Source organism: Gallinula chloropus (assembly GCF_964237585.1).
Source record: "Gallinula chloropus genome assembly, chromosome: 1".
Lineage (NCBI taxonomy): Eukaryota > Metazoa > Chordata > Aves > Gruiformes > Rallidae > Gallinula > Gallinula chloropus.
This window is the reverse complement of record NC_140085.1, coordinates 81,179,714-81,196,721: the sequence shown is the minus strand read 5'-3', so window position 1 is coordinate 81,196,721 and position 17,008 is coordinate 81,179,714. Positions and strand designations below refer to the sequence as shown.

Genomic DNA, 17,008 nt, shown 5'->3' with positions numbered 1-17,008 from the left:
AAAGCAAATTAAAAAAACATAGGGTATTCACATGAGATTTAAGATGATTCTATGATCATCTAGGCAGAAGTTGTAATAGGCACAGGCTGGAACATGAAACTTTTATCAATTTACTTCCTCCAGTACCAGCTGATAATTTGAAAATGGTATCATACAACATGGTTACATTTTGCTTCCCATGTGTAAATACAAGAAAATAAAAGCTGGTGTTGTAAAATGATTTATTATCTGTCAAAACCTCATATAAAGAGGAAGAAAGCACATCTACTTTTATCACTGTCATCTACTTTTATCAGTGCTCACTGATGTGGAAAATAATCATCTGGTAACTAAGAAAAGATTAGCTGCAATGCCAACAATCATAGGCATTTCACAAGGGCCCCTGATCGGTGTTTCACAAGGAGTTTAGTAGCTGTGATTGACTTATTCTCTTCCACCTGGAGACAGAGGGACCAAAGAAATGTTTGTGGTGGTTGCGGTGCCACCAGTTTCTTCTACAGAAAAAATAATAGCTCCGTGTACTCAGATACAGAGGTTACAAAAACGTGGTTTGCTTGGGCAGGAGTGACAGTGGTTCCCAGCTTTGAGCTGTGCCCAATGCATGGTGTGTCAAAAACAGTCCTGGTGGCATTTTTCTACCTTGCCATCTTTTGAAGTAAGTCATACACCACTCTTAATATAAACACTACAGTCTGAGTTCGCTTACTAAAAGACCTTTGTAAATGGTAAGTCAGCTTTGTTTTCCTTGTGTGGTGGTTCCCTTCTTCACAGAGAAGCTCAGGTTGCAAAATGCTGCACGGGTTTGGGCTACAGATGTCAAGCTTGAGTCTATAATTAGCATGCTGCCTAGAAAAAGCTTCTGGGACATTAGTTATCACATCAGGCTGAATCACTCCTGCAGTCCTTAGGCAAAAATCCTACTGAGGTTGCTGGGGATTTTGCCTGGGTAAGGACTCAGGCCCCAATCTGTTTCATCTGAGGTCAGTAACAAAACATGCTAGTGTCAGCAGTTTAAAATGTTGCCCAATGCAATGCCTTGATGCATCAGAGGCTCTGTGCTCACACACAACTTCAATATTGTGTAACTGTCATCCACTAAAGGGAGAACATGAGATATTCTGGATCTGAAATCACTTATGGGACTGATAAGTCCAAATAATACTGTTTGCCCGGTCCGTAATTCCACTCACTAAAATGCAGTTGTATCTGGCATGAATGTGACCTGCTGTGATTAACAAGCATTTTGCTTCCATAACAGTACTTAAGGAAATGTGGGATCTAACCCAGACAAAGTTTTATTTCCTAAAAAGGAAAAAAACTCCATATATCCAAAAAGAATGAGAAAGCATTTATGAGGCTTCACAGTGACCCTGTGGTAGTGACTCAGTGATAGCAGAGCACCTAGGGCAGTGATATTCAGTGCTGTAGGTGAGAGAAAGTAAAGCTGCCATTTAAAAAAGTAACTTTCTGTGCAGCTGAAGTAATAAAAGAAAGATCATTTAGGGTGATTCTGCTCCACTTTTGTCCCATGTTCCATCAATGTCAACAGAACTATGATGCTAACATTTGACTTTTTCTTATTGGAATAAACCCAAAACTGACAGCAGACTTCCCTCCAGACTCTCTTCACATGTTTCTTCCATTATTTTATTGTGAGTGAAAGAGTAAGGATACGGTAGGGCCTTATTCTTGATCGCTTTTTCTCTCTCTCCACTTTCAAGAGGAGAAAAGAGGAAATACTTAGAGAAGAAAAACTAGATTTTTCTACAAAGTGAAATTAAAAACTTTGGGATTTAACTTGTGCTTAGATATGCTTCATATGCAACATTGATTCTTTAAAATAGGTGTGCAGGTTAATATCTGGAGAGGGGAGAAATGTTGTTCTGGTCTCTTCTGTCTAATTTAAAGAAAAAGACACAGGAAGGCTAAATGATGTTCTCCTAGGTCACCCACCCTCTCAGTGCCAGAGTCTCATGTTGCTCTGTAGGCCATAATTTTAACCTTTGATTTTATCTTGTAAGGAATTTAGAGTTTTGATTTAGGGTGCTTTTGAACGTGGGAATTCTATGGGAATTCACCTTAATCATCATAATCACTCTAATAGATACAATTTTCTTGTTTCCCTGAATGTACAGGTGGTTTACTTTATGTAGATTAATCAACAGGTTTGGGTTTTTTTATTAGTAATATAATTTAACAACCCAGCTTTTATCAGAAATCAGCTTTTAGGTTCAGTGTTCTGTAGACTTCACAAGTTCCCCGTTTCTCCCTTTCTGCTGAAAGGAAGCTTGGATGATAAAACAAAAAAAGCAAGCAACCTTTTGAAAACCTTCTTCCCCTTCCTTCTCTGTTGATAGTTACTGCCGAGGGTAGGTAAATCCCATCTAACCTAACAAGATGTAGAAACAGTTTAGCTCAAGCCTGCGTTTTATATCAAAGACAGTATGAAGAAAACAATTTGTTTCCTTTGAATGGAGTGCAAAAGAAGAAAAAGTTAAAAACCAAGAAGTTTAAAAGTATTCAGGATGCCTCAGGAAAAAGCTGTGGCCAGCATTTCAATCTGTAATTCTGCAGTAGTTTGTTCCAACATAGTATCAGGAGGCCTGGTGTTGTTTGGGAAAGTGGGAAAAGCACTTCTAGAAAGTAGAGCAGAGAGAGTCTTCAGTTTGGAGAGGGTGGGCCAAATGCAGGCATGTGTCTGTCTCTAGCAGCCAGCTCCTTGAGTGAGTGCTGGTGAATAGTGACAGCTCAGAGATAATTAACTGACGCTGAAAGGGTGACTGCAATGAGCATCTACCAAATCTCTCTGCCACTGCTGCCACTTTTGCTTGGAGGAAGGGAGGGCAGTGTGGAGAGAAAACTCCAAAACTGTGCTAATTTCTTCCCGCAGGCTCAATTTTTCTTCTCACCCCATTTCAGGCATCAGAAGATACATAAATTAGATAAGCTCCCAGGCTGCTGTAGTTCGTATCTGGGAAAAACACTCTTTGTACGAAATCCTCTCTGACTTAAGAAGTTTTGTTGTGATCTACGCATGCTCTTGCTCTCTTGCAACTCAACAACTGGCTCATGTTGTTCAACTCAGTTTTTCCAGCTTCTCCCTTCCCTGACTCTTGTAACCTGGAGCACAGACAACACTACACCAAGAGCTGCTATAGCACATAGAGGCTGACATTAATGTCAGTAGGGCATGACATTTATCTACCATAAAAGCTATTTCCCTGGCAAAGGCTGGTGAGATAACACCCCTCTTTTCCTGCTGGAACAGAGACTTATGTTGATGTAGAAATCCTCTTATAGCACTAATTTGTTGCAGAGAAATATCTTTGAAGGTAAGGTTTAAAGTGACTCTATTGTTTATATAGCTGGGGAAGACACTTTTTGAAGAAAAATCTCCATCTGCCCTGCTGAGAAGTACTTCTTGAAGCTGTCAAGATTTATCCACTGACACCATGATTCAATTCCACTTCTCAAGAAAGGATAGTAGAGGAAACCGTCTCTGAGAAAACTGTCATTGCCTTACCTTCTGACAGACTGAACCTGCTCTATTTCTCATGGTTAGAAATGCATAGAAGGATTTCAGTACCAAGGTCTCCACAGAAAATTTTAGGAAGAAATGCCACAACCCCTCAGCCTGAGTATACAGGAAGACTTTTTTTTTAAAAGTGTGCTCTTAACTCTTTATAATGGTACTTGCAAAGTGGTTTTAAAAACCGTGGTGTATTCAGCAGTTCCCGTTGAAGCCAGTGAGAGTGATCCATGATCAGTGTTTGAATATCAGTTATTATTGCAGATGTAGCCATAAGGGTCTTTTCCTTGAGAGGAAAGCATCGGTGAGCAGGACTGATAGCAGCTGAAACCCCGAGGATTTTTTTAATGTGGTATAAAGAATTGTCAGGAGAGAGGCTCTGGTGTTCAGTAATGGTAGCTGAGGGACACGGAGCACATGTTTGCAGTTAGAAACAAGTGTTAGGCATGAGAATTAATTATATTACTGTAAAGCCAGCCAAGATCAAAGCCACAGCGTGCCTGACACTGTAAATACACAAATTAAAAGTACGTGTATGTACTTCCTTTTTACAGGAAACCAAAGCTAGTATAGACAGGGTTCAGCTGCCTAAACGAATTTATCTAATGACAATTTAGACACTTAATGGTACATAAGACCTTCATTGTGGACTAACAGATATAAGTATAGCAGCTAGGGCTTATACTCTTGTGACATGATGGTTGGAAGGTCACATCCAAGGTGTGAGGTCATAAATGACATCCTGTGCTTCAGAAGAGGCAACTGAGTGTAGTTAGTCCAAAGACATGTAGGAAAAGTTTAGTTCTAGTGCATCTAGAATCTTCAATACGGATCTTGTAAGCTGAATGTCTTAAAAATGTTCTTGGTAGATAGAAGAGTGTAACAGGACCAACTGTAATTGTTCTGATATGAGCTTCCCTCTCCCCTCAGTCTAAGTGTGTGTCTATCATGACCTATCTACCTATCTCTTTTTCTTCCCTTATAAATTTTATATTATAACCTGAAGATCCATGTGCAGGAAGACAAATACTGAGGCTCAGACCTTGTATTCCTTGGCCCAGACCAAGAGGTCTGTGTAGGAAAGGATCAAACTGGGAAGCCTCTAAAAGACCAGGACAGGCTGAAGGAGGCAGGATGTGCATTAGCAGAGCTCTCCTGGGGAAACTGTCACATCCTCCTTCTTCCCTGCCCCTGACTGCAAGATGTCTCAATTAGTCCATCGCTTTTGTAAATGGATTCCCAAGCAAGCACATAAGAAGGCAAAGATGATAGTATTTTGTTTTAAATGCAAGTGAGGTTAGAAAAGTGACCCAGCTGTGGTGAAGGCAGCACAGTGGAGCAGTGCGATGAGCTGTAGCTGACAGGAGGTCTGCGATGGTCCTGTCTGTGGCAGAGCTCAGGGCAAGGAGTCTGGGTGATGTTACACAGCTGCAGTAGTATGTACGGTACCGAATTGATAGCTAGTGCTGGTGTAGCTGAGAAGATCCAACAATTGTGAATGGTGCCCAGCCCTTTTCAGCACTTTGGTGGGAAGTCTGGAAAGCATGCAGCAGGACCCTAGTACAGGCACGGCTCTGAGGGAACAGGCAACACACTCCTGCTTTGTGCCCTCTTGCTTCTGCACACTGGGTGAGGAACTTCCTGTCCACCCCAGCACAGTCAGCTAATAGCATAAAAATCTCTCGTCGTGTTTGCTCCTGGGAAGAAAAGCAGGTCCCTCCATCCCAGTTATCTCATAAACAACATCAATCCTGGAGAGGTGGCGGGGGAAGGAAAATGTTTCCAACTGGGGAACTGAACTGAAAATAGCTGTGGCACTGAGTCTGCCTGCTGATTACAGCAGCTCTTCAGCTAGCAGGATTGTGGAGATAAGCCAAGAGATTAGAGAATTGGCCTTTCGGGTCTTGAGGCCTAAATTCACATTCAGCTTTAGGGCTCATGGGTGTTCACAATGCTGCTTATATCCTCATTTCCATTTCCAAAGTTCACAAACCCACAGCATGGTGCATCTCATGTCATGTCCACTTGAGGAAGGACTGCAGTCAAACGTGTCCCTCTAAGTGCAAACTGTGGGGGTCTTATAACAGACCCAAGGATAGGTAACACAGGGGTCACTGGAGATCAGGATGAGGATGTTACCAACTACATTAAAATCTGTAGGCTGAAGTGGCAGAAGGGTTAAGTATCAGAACCAGGATGCAGTGGCAGAGCTGCGTGGATCCTCACAGATGTGCAGATCAAAATGTAAGTGTATTATCTAGCTATTTGAAGAACCACGAGCAGAATAACAGGGCTATGCTAGGTCACGAATGACTTGCTTTAACACAGCTGTGTGAGGGAAGCTTGCATAACACCTGCCCACACTAAGCTTAGCTCAAGCTGTTGTTATCAGTCCCTCACTCTCCTGCATGCTAGAAGTATTTGCAAACTAGGAATCTATTCTTTCAAGGCCACTATGAAATGCCTGTTTCTTTGGCTTGGAGTAATTGACCTATTCTCAGTGCTCTACCCAAGAAGTATAAAAGCTTTAATTACAGGTTTGACAAGCTGATTTTTAAGGTCAAAATTCTAACTTCAATTCTTTGCCTTTCTCCTTGCCGCACAGTAACATACAGCCTGCTCAGCTAGCATGTCTCATGCTTCTGACTCATATGATACTGTGATAATAGTGTCTAGTATCAGACTAGTCATTATGTTAGCAAAAGTGTCTGAAAGAACACCACATGCAGGAGCAGCACACAAAATCACAAGCATTTTATTTACTAAGCAGAGAAGAAATGTAGCATACTACAGTGGGTTTCAAAACAGAATTTTATGCACATTTCAGAATTGGTGAGATCCATTTCAGATCATGGAGATGAACAGAAGCTGTTCTGTGTGATCCACCTGTAGGGATCCAGTGCTTTCACACAGCCCTGGCTCCTGAGTGACCTAGATCTGATATGTGTGTTGCTGTATCTGTCAATCAGTGAACCGAATTGCTTGAATGCTTACTATCAAGTAAGGCATCATCCAGAAACCTTCTTATACATCCTACATGAATACTGCTATTAGAAAATGTCTGTGCTTGCTAGGAATTAATCTCTGTTAGGCCCTGCCTGTGCAACAGGACTGCTCAGATGGACAGGGCCTTGCCGCTCTCCTTTCTTGATAATAGTAGTGCTTGAATATTTTAAGCAGGTCACTCCAAAATTAGATTTTCCCAGTTGCAGGAACCGTACACTCCTCTGCCAGCCTGCAGAGTGGCATTTCGGAATAAAACATTCAGTCACTTATTCTTTCCCACAGACCTGTGGCCCAGACTGCCCAGTTTCCTCACCTGCCCTTTGAAATAGTACAGCTCTATTTCTTCCTCACATCCACTTTTGTTGTTTTGGGTTTTTTGTTTGTTTGTTTGGGGTTTTTTTGATGTTCTGGCAACAAGGGCTAGCCTTCAGGACAATGGCTTCTTTCTCTATCCAAGATATAGTCCCCAGAGAGACCTACCTTCTCATTGGCACAATGTGTGCCCAAGTTCTCTGGCTGCAGGTCTATGCGAGCTCTCTTATGTGCTCTAGCTCACAAATTGTAGGGCATTCACCGAGATTTCAGGTGTCACCCGCCTTGAAATAGCTTGTCATAGGCAGGAATGTCATAAAACAGCTGGAGTTGCATCTCAGTCACTTTGAAGCTCAGCAATCTAGGTGGCGAGCAGCACTCCCCAAAGAGTTTCCGATGACCTAAGCAGATGAAGTTGAAACTGTCTTCTGTATTTTTTTTGCTTCTCCTGGACTCTGCACAGAAGACAGGTTCACAGGGTTGAGAACTGAAAGAACAAAGATTCTTTTGCTGAAGAGATCCTCATCAAAGTTACTGTTTCACCACCCAGGTGTATATTTGTACAGGTGGGCAGATGCAGAAGTTCCCCCCATGCACAGGAATTTCAGGAAACACATGGCATGCTTTAATGCCATGTTTGTACTTGAAACTTATGTGATGGGTTTTATTTTTTATTAATAATAATGTGAGTAAAATATTAATAACATCATGATTATTAGATGGACAAAAACTATCAAAGCAGGAGGGATTTTTTTTCTTTTAGTTGATTTTTACTGTCTTGAGGGCACTTTGTGGTTAGCTATTTTGTTCTTCATCAATGTTTGTATCACTTTCCCAACACATTATCTACAGTGTTTGCAGCTCTCATGCCCCCATTTCTAAGGCGTCTGCCAGACTATCCTGCAATAATAGAATCCTTCTGGTTTTCAATTGAAATGCTCCTACGTGTTGTACCCATGTATCATTTGCGGGGTAGATTCAGCCACATTTGATGGTGCTGCTGCTTGTCCTACCTTCCTCTGCTAAAAACCATAAAGAATGAGAGAGAAATCTTGCAGAGACATTCAGAATGTGCAGCTGTGATTTGTTTACCATCACAAAATACCGTTGAAAGAGTCATAGATCCTCAATTGATTTGCTTTTCCTTTTTTCTTCTTTTTTTCCTTTTTTTTTAATGAATTGCTTCAGAATTTTGTGGGGAACCAGAGGGGTTGCTAAAGAGTATTAGACTGACACCAGAAACTTGGGCTATAAACCATGTCCTGGCAAGTAAATGCCTTGCACTTTGGTACATTAGTTGTTTCTCCTAGCGAGGCAAACAATACAAGTAATTTATCAGACAGGAAAACCAATTTAGGATGTCATAGGCAGATCCAGAATCAGGAGAGAGACATCTTTCAAGATCTGTTCTGGTAGCAGCTCTGTCAACCTGTGACCCAGCCCATCTGTCCTTCTTCAGCCACAGGGATTAAGAGTTACTTCCGTTGCGCTAGCAGGCAGATACCCTGCTGTGAACGGACTCCTCTGGCAGACGTAGGTGTTTGCTCAGCAGTACAACCAGTTATGCAGGGAGACAGCTCGTCTTGCCCTTTCTAGCAGAGCTAGACTCCTTTCTGTAGGATCTGCTTTTGGGTGAGTCCTACATCCAGTGCTGACAAGATATTTGAGATACCACACAAGTTATGCGAAGAATAACTTTGCCCTTCAGGCAAGGAGATGCAAAGCGGATTTTGAGTTCTTCCTTTAGATACAGAGCAGTTTTGTGAAGTTTGCAAAGGCTGTCTCTTGGCAAGGTCAGGGGTTTGATTGTGCCCATTAAGTGGTCCTCTGTGCAATGTGCAGTCCACTCGCCAGCTGAAGTGAACAAATACTTGTGGAACGCGGTGTATTGCTGCCAATATCACTATAAAAAGAAGAAAAATGGCAGTTGCTTAAAGGAGCTGAGGAGCTGGCTATACTGAGTCCCAGGAAGATTAATTAGTAGCAAGGTAATGCATTCATAGGTGTTCAGTAATCTGCATGTGATAATGACAGATCTGTTAATCTGTCTGTGCACGCCCGCACGATGGATACATATAGCTACCTCTCACATTCCTCTTTGCGTGTGGTGTAAATTTACTTAGCCCATGGATAGGGGATGTGTATGTGCATATGGCGACACTTCGCAAGCAGGGAAGTATGTGTAAAAGGAAGTCTTTTTATATAAAAGATATACATCACAATTTATATTGCAAAATACATAGTTTATCTATGAATGAAATGTTTCACAATACGATACTCCATCTCAGCCTTGGCAATGCTCCTGTTTTCTACTGCTCTATTCAGGAGAACAGCACTACACTGGCTCTCCGATGCAGTCCGATGCCCAGCCTGGTTTCCCTGTAATGACAGGCCTTGTTCCTACATGTAAGATGCACACCTTTGCTGCCAGTTTGCTGCTGTAAAGATCTTTTTACAAAAAAGATCTTTTTCTGTTTAACTGAAGCAGATACAACTGGTGGTCGCTGTATGGCTCATTATTGCTATTCCGTGGCTGACCTTGAGTGAAAGCGTGAATCGAGCTTTCCTTGCAATCGCAGTCATTTGTACTAGGCTATGCAGAGTGCACATATTTAATGTAATAACTTGTGTATAGTACTGTGTGAGCACTGGTCTCTGAGCCCTTGGTAAGCATTTTCCAAGTTTTTTCACATTATTTCTGATTTTTTTTTCTACCATGCTAGATTCATTGATGTATTCTGTCTAACTTTGTTACATATGTAACCACCAAGATCCTACATACAATTCCAGTTCTCTTTCCTTTTCTCCTGTGGAAGCTTTCCTATTGCAGAACTTCTAAACAGAAAACGCAAAAGAGTTCCCCAGCATATCTAGTATATTTCCCTGGCAAAAATCAGGAGATCTAGAGAAAACTAATCACCTCTGCACGATTTACTTTCTGCATGCTGCTTGCATTTAAAAACATACTCACTGATTGTTCCCAAGACACTGCATGCATGTAGCAGAATGAAAACCATATCTTATTTAAATTAATGAATGAGATGAATGAGCCTAGAATTTCCAAAACAAGCAATGAGAAAAGGAAAGCTAGGAGATGTTCAGATATTAATTAAAATGAGAGCTCTCTACTGAAAAATACAAGTCGATTGATATTCTGACAGCTGCCCATAGAGTCATTCATGAAATGATGGGCATGAGAGGCACCACGGGAAGCAGCGTTTTTACTGGAGACAAAGTCATTCACTTGATGCACATTCTGTTAAAGGAAGCAGCCTGGATATTGCAATTTATTCTTGTTGTGCTTGATGGAAAAAGAAATCTTAAATCCCAGCTGGAGAATTCACGGGACTTCTTTGCTCTTTAGATTTGCTTTATAGTTCTGCAGAGTCCCGCCCGGGAGACATTAGCATCAGTAATAACCATAGTACTTAGTACTTATTGTAATGTGTTTCATCTGCAGATCTCAAAGAGATTTGCAAGGTGAGTGCAGAATTATAATCCCTCTTCTAGAGAAACTGAACAGAAAGGCTTGGTCATATGGCCAAGGTGACACAGTAAGGTGACATGATAGAGGAGTGACATCAGGTCCTTTTGACCTCAGTTGCTGTTGTGGGAAAAGGGGTGATTTAGACTCATATTTTTCAAAGTAATTCAATACCAGTAGGAACTGGAGTGTTGTTGAAATTGGAGTGTTGGAGCAATTGGAGTCTAAGTGAGCATATTAGAAAACACAATCAAGTGTGTTGTTGCTTTTCTTAATCTTAAAACCCTCTACAGGTCTTTTTCAATGTGAATGTTGTCGGATAGGAACTTGTCCCATTAAAATCTGTGAAGGGTTTGTGCTTTGTCTGTGTTTGTGGCACTGGGCACCATTTTCCCAGGCATGATCTTCTCTGGATCTTAAATTGTCACAGTATTAAAGTGAAACTCAGCACCAAGTGTGGCAACATTACATAATCCATGGTGGTAAACGTGAATATGAGAATTGCTGCTACAGCTGAGGTGACAAACATGTCATAGCTGTGAGATGGAACAATGGTAATGATATATCTGAACAGGGAGCAAATATTATTCTCCAAGTGCGCAAAGGAAAGATTATCTCAGAGCTACACAGAAGGGTATTTGCTTGTGCCAGCTTTCTGTTCCAGTGGCTGGCTGTCTTTTGGCAACCTGCCATCTAATAATTCATTGCATGTCCGTGGGGCATTTTGTTGGAGGAAGGACATATGGTAGATCTAGTATCAACTCTTGATGCCAGTGACATGGAACAGAGACTCTTAAAGGGTCTTGCACATCTGTCTGTCTAGCCAGTCACACACTGCAGACATTTTTTCTGTCTTTTGGGTCTCAGAGTTAGAATTGACATAACACAAAGTATTTTTCAGATTTATTTTTAAGGAAGCTGCTTACATAGCTTTCATTGTTGCTTTAGCTGCTGCAGGAATGCTATGTAAGTAACGTGAAATTGGAGGTCAGGTAGTGTAGGAGAAAAAGTCTGCATTCAGAGATGAGACACACAGTGGCAAGGTGTAAGAAGTGGAAAGGATTCAGAAGCAACTGTAGAAAGTATAAACCCTACTGGTCCTTACAGCTTGCACTCACTTGAAACCATGAGATACTTGCATGCCTTTAAGAGGTTGTTTTGCTTCCCTTTTAAAAAAAATGGTGTTCTATGCTACCTAGAGAATATATAACTAATGGGAGATTTCATCAGAGGGAATTATGAATGTGATGGTAAATCCAAAGAAAGGGGCTTCCCATGTAAGCAAAGCCACTGTGATTTGCCCCAGGAACAGGTACACTGGAACAAGTTGCACAGAGAAGTTGTGAGTGCACCATCATTGGAAGTGTTCAAGGTCGTGTTGGATGGGGCTTTGGGCAACCAAGTTTAGTCATAGATGTCCCTGCTCATGCTGGGAGGGGAGGTAGGCTAGATGATCCTTTCCAACCCAAACCATTCTATGATGCTGTGAAACACGTAGTAGCTTCTGAAGGACCTGTCCCTGTGATCTTATTAGTGGTTCGTTGTACTGGTTTGTTTGAAGCAGTCTGCCTACTTTGTGTGCTCATTGCCCTTTAGCTGGATTGCTGCTCCTGATGTAGTCAGGCCGAGGCAAACGGCCTGATGGAAATGCCTTCTCACCTTGTTAACAACCTGATGACAGGATGAATGGGTGTGGGGACAGAGTTGTTCTCTGCAGTCAAGAAGTCACCTGTATCGGTATTTAGTCGACCTAATACCTCAGGATATTGGGCGGGCAGCTGAACTGTATGCACATGGATCAATCATTGCCTTGCCCGTGCTGCAGTTTGGATACTGATGTGCCTTCAATGCAAATATGTGGTAGATGGAATATTTAATGGTCCTCATGAAGGCCAGGAAGTGGGGAGTTGGAGTCCTTCTATGTCTGGAGATCCAGAGATGGATCCCTGGAGATGTCAGATTTCATTACAAGCAGTGGGTTTCATACATAGCACAGGAAACAAGGCACCAGGACTCACTTTGTGCCCAGGTGGGAGGAAATCTGCGTTTGCATCCTTCTTGCCTTTGTCTCAGCTCCCAAAAATTATAGGGAGGAAGTAGCCATAGAGATGGCATAGTCTGTATACCATGGTCTAAACATAACTCTGGTCTGGACTAGAGCCCACCATTTAGAAAAAACATCTCTTCCTGATTAAAACATTCCTGCGGTGGATTTACCACTAGCATTCTTGCTACATGGTTCCAGTAATTAATTATCTGGACTGCAAAAAATGCCTGCCTTGTTTCTAGACTGGGAGCTGGGGTGTGGGCACAAGGTCTGTGTCTCTGAGAACTGAGTCAGATAAGAAAGCCATCTGGGCAGTATTTGGTCTACTTCCTCTCACATTCAGCCCCATTTTATACACAGCTCTTCTGCAGCATCTATTTTCTGGATTTGTTAACTGGCCTGAGTGAACCTCACAGGGCCTGCACACATGATTATCCCCTGATATTGAAGGTGATGTGAGGTGCCAGGTAAAGTGATTGCCCTTCTGGGAGCATAACACATTGGGGAATACAGTCCTAATCTGTCTGTCCTAACCTTTAATTTTTAGGCCATCATTCCTTTAATACTTGGTACTATCTTAATACTTTTTATTGTCCTTAACATTTTCCATTGCTGCCACATAATAAATGCGTGTGAGCTACTGCCAGTAAGATAGCCTGAACCAAAGGAGTCTCTTCAGCCCCTGTGCCACTGCCCTTGCATCCTTCACTTTACTTAAACTTGGCCTTCTGCAGCAGTAAGATTAGAAAAGTGCACAGTATGCTCTAAGACACCTCTGTGGCTGCACCTCTGATTTGTGTGGGCTGAGGACTTCTGTGCATAATAGGCAGAGGATCACCATTTATTTAGTAATGCCATGAAAAGCCTTGCAGCAGGAGGACATCAGGGAGAGAATGTCAAAGGAAAATCAGACAGGAACCATAAGACACAGTCTAGGGCTGTCCTAGTTTGGGTAAGACAGTGTATATCTGAGTGCTTGATGAGGGTTACTAGTCTCTAGAAATGGGGAAAGAGGGAGAAATGAGATTAGCCCAACAACTTTCCTTTAGCAGCTCTGACAATTTTGGAAGTTTCTAGATATTAGAGCGATTTAGGAAGAAAGCCAAGGCACCTCATTCAAAAATAGGCTAGTCCAGATTCTCACACTAAGGATCAGGGCATAACCGGGTTACACACTGTGATTGACTTAGTCTCATCAATTTCAATAGGCCAGAGAGTCAAACAAGAAGAGTTTTGCCCTTGACATCACTGGAAAAAGGAGTTAATCCATAAATTTAAATTCAGCAACTTCATGTTCTCAGAAGCCAGGTATAAAAAAGAGCAGAAAGCAAGGGAAGAGTTATCCTCTGATGATCTGTTACGATATTTCATACTTCTGTATACCTTTGTTTTTCATTTTGTACTTTTAATTCACATGATGAAGTTTTCAGACAGAAGTGGATGTCATGTGTAAGCTGAGTTCCTTGTCTTTTTCTTTTGCCTGTCACTGGCTGCATGTTCTCTATTGATGTCTTGTTCCTGGTACTTGACACTGACCATCTTGTCTGTGAAAGGAAGCACTCCAGCTGGCTTGCCTGATAAGAAGAAAGGAAAGTTTGCTTGGTTTAGTCACTCCACAGAAACCCATGGTAATGTTCCACTGCACTCTGTGTCCACACTGCGTATGCCTGTGTATTTCTATGTCTATGTATTTCTATACAGACTGACATATAATATAGCTTTGTATACTTCTGCATGTGCATGCCTTGCTTTTCCTATTGCTTGTGCAGTGTCCTCTTCATGTACTCAAGATAATAAGCTGCTCTGCAAATCAATCTCTTGCTAATGTCTTCAGAATTGTTTTCCATTTGCAAATAAGCTCAAGTACGTCTTGAATGTGCTTTACCTCATCTCCAAAGATGACTTGTGAAATATCAACGCTTCCTGAAGGGTGTCATCTGGGCCAAAAATTTTAATTATGAATGTTGGGTTTTTTCTTACAGCTTACTCAACTGTTCAATGTACATCAAAATAGGAATTCAGTTAATTCCTTGATTTGTCTGTCTGAAAAGGCAAGATTATTAAACCATCTAGTCTTCATAAAAGAACAGGCACCATTAGAGCACAATATTTCATATTTATGCCAAGAGTCCATTATTTCATGTGGTCCTAAGAATGCAGCACAAGAAGTTCAGATTTCTTAAGACGTTTTAGTCATGTGAATTGTTGGGATGGGATGAAGGAAAGACAGTTAATTTTGAGGAACATTTCTGCCATAATGCTTTCAAAGCAGGAACACAAGAAGTCTTTGGAAGAACTTTCTGATATTTTTCTAGCCTCTGAAAGACCTGGTCCCATGGTTCATTAAGCATCTGCTCAACTGAAATGTGGAACCTATTTATTCTACATTGCCTCTTTTTCTGCCAATAGAGATGTTCTTAGTATGGAGCAACATATTCTTACAGGCTATTAGAAGCCTTTCCAATAGCTAATAGTGCAGGCTTTCAAGTCTCCTCTGAGATATATATCCAGCTGTTAATACAGGTCATGTTCTGAAATTCTACCAGGCATCCGAGAGATCTGTTTTACTCCTCCATCATACAGTTTTAAGTATCGTTTTTTCATTTGAGTTGTGTATTTGAAAAGGGGAGAGGAGGGAAGAGGAGACATATTTGATCCTATCCATTGTCCTACCTTCTGTTGAATGATTACATATTCAGGAGTTATTAGAGCTCATACAGGAGCTGGGAGCAATGAGCGGAATGGAAATTGTGATCTATTTTTTCTTTATGATCTGTAGAAACAAATAAAATATTGAGGTTTGATAACAGACAGAAAATGTGACAGGTCCTTGAATACAGATGAGAGAGGTACACACTTAAGGTTGCTTTCATTTGATGTTTATTGCATCAGACTTCTGTAAAAGCCTAGGAGATTTTGTCCAGTTCTTAGTTGTGAGCGTAAATGTAAAATCTCCACCACAGCCCATATTCATCAGCTCCTTTGTTGGTAGTATCTGAATGGATAGGAGATTATCAATTCCCGTCTTACCCCTATAGGTCCAGTTTATAAGGTTGAAACACTTTAATGGTTAGTATATGACAGATCAGTATTATTTATGTGGCACTTGCTGTCAGGCTAACAGAAACCATTTGTCTGAATACATGTCAATCTGGTACTTTTTCTTTGCAATCAAATCACTGCTCAAAAGATTGGGGAGGGCAGTGAGGTGTTTGGGCTGGTTCAAGTAAATGGGTTTTTTTTTTTTTTAAGTGCTCCATTGAATCAAACAAAAGCTTCTTGTTGGCTCTCTAATTTTCAATGGTTCTCATTCATAAAATTTCCAGGAACTGACTCTGAAAGAAATAGAGGATATTTTTCTTCCTTTTTCTTTAGCATGTGAATAACCTTTATATGTTCCTGAAGTCTACCTGCCCAGTCTGACCTGTGCAGGGAGGCATGAGACTTGCTCAGCAAATTGCTTAATCCTCAGGAACTGTAGCTGAGGGCCTTTTCATTGAGCCAGTTCCTTCACTCATGCGATCCATTAATAGATATGCCAGGTTCTAATGGTCAACCTTCTCTTTTTCTTCCCTTTGACTCTTACAGTGAGCATGCCCACCAGTGAGACTGAGTCCGTGAACACAGACAACGTTCCTGGAGCAGATATTGAAGGGGAAAACTGCGGTGCTAGGCTAGCGTGAGTACATATTGTATGTAGGGGTTGGATTGAGTTCGGTGGGCTAATGCCAGGGCAAATGTCAAGCTTTTTAAGGGGAAGAAAAACCCACTGCGGGTGAAAGGAAAGTACAGAAGATCTTTCAATCCCAGATCTTATCTTAATTGCAATGTAAACTCACTGTGGACATTAGTGGAGAGCCTCTGGGTTTACATAGATGTAAGTAATGCACAGAACACCCAGGGAAAGTAGATCGGGTTTTGCATAATAGCTGAAGGAACAACTGACTGATAGCAGTGTTCTTATTTTAAAATTCCTCTTTGGTGATAGATAATCAAATCCAGTATATGTAGACCAAAGAGTGGCAATGATTGGTCTATTTTGATTTCTCTAATGATTCTTGTACATTTTAAAGTGTCTTGTAAGTTATAATACATGGATGATAACTCCCATCCTGCAGCCTGAATTACACCCTTCAAATTATACCCTTACACAATACTGTAGTAACAAAGAAATAAAGCAGTTAGGAGGGATTAATGCCTCCTTGAAATTGCACCATTGTAGTTAATGTAAATGCTCAAGAATGTGTGAGATAAAACTTAAAAAATACCACACTATGCCATTATACAGTGTAATTATTTTAGCATCACAGAGAGCAAGAATAGGCAGGAGAAATCCTTTCTTCTCTTTGCATGATGTGAACAAGAATGGACTTTATGCTGCGGGGAATATGCTAGTCCCTCCGAATTTCCTTGAAAAATGGGCTAAGCCTGTCAGTGCTATAGCTTCTACTATGCTGGAGTATTTTGAGGCTCTCTCCTATCCTTGGGCATTCCATGAGCCCTCAAACAGTGGCTAAATGCTCATCATAAGTATATAAGAAATGCTTTATTACGTTCAACCTGTGGATCAGCTGGTCCAGTGTTCAGGCCCTGAGAGTGACAGGAGCACAAGCCTGTCCATTTCCTACTT

General features: G+C 41.3%; 1 protein-coding gene across 1 annotated transcript in view; it reads left to right on the top strand.

The window, feature by feature from the left end:
- Positions 1 to 17,008, top strand: part of CACNA1C (calcium voltage-gated channel subunit alpha1 C) — a gene marked incomplete at both ends in the record, with an annotated part of 478,476 nt that overhangs the window by 347,147 nt on the left and 114,321 nt on the right. The window contains one exon of the mRNA XM_084279498.1: positions 15,967 to 16,057. Coding sequence (XP_084135624.1) covers positions 15,967 to 16,057 — 91 coding nt within the window. The remainder of the gene's footprint in view (positions 1 to 15,966; positions 16,058 to 17,008) is intronic.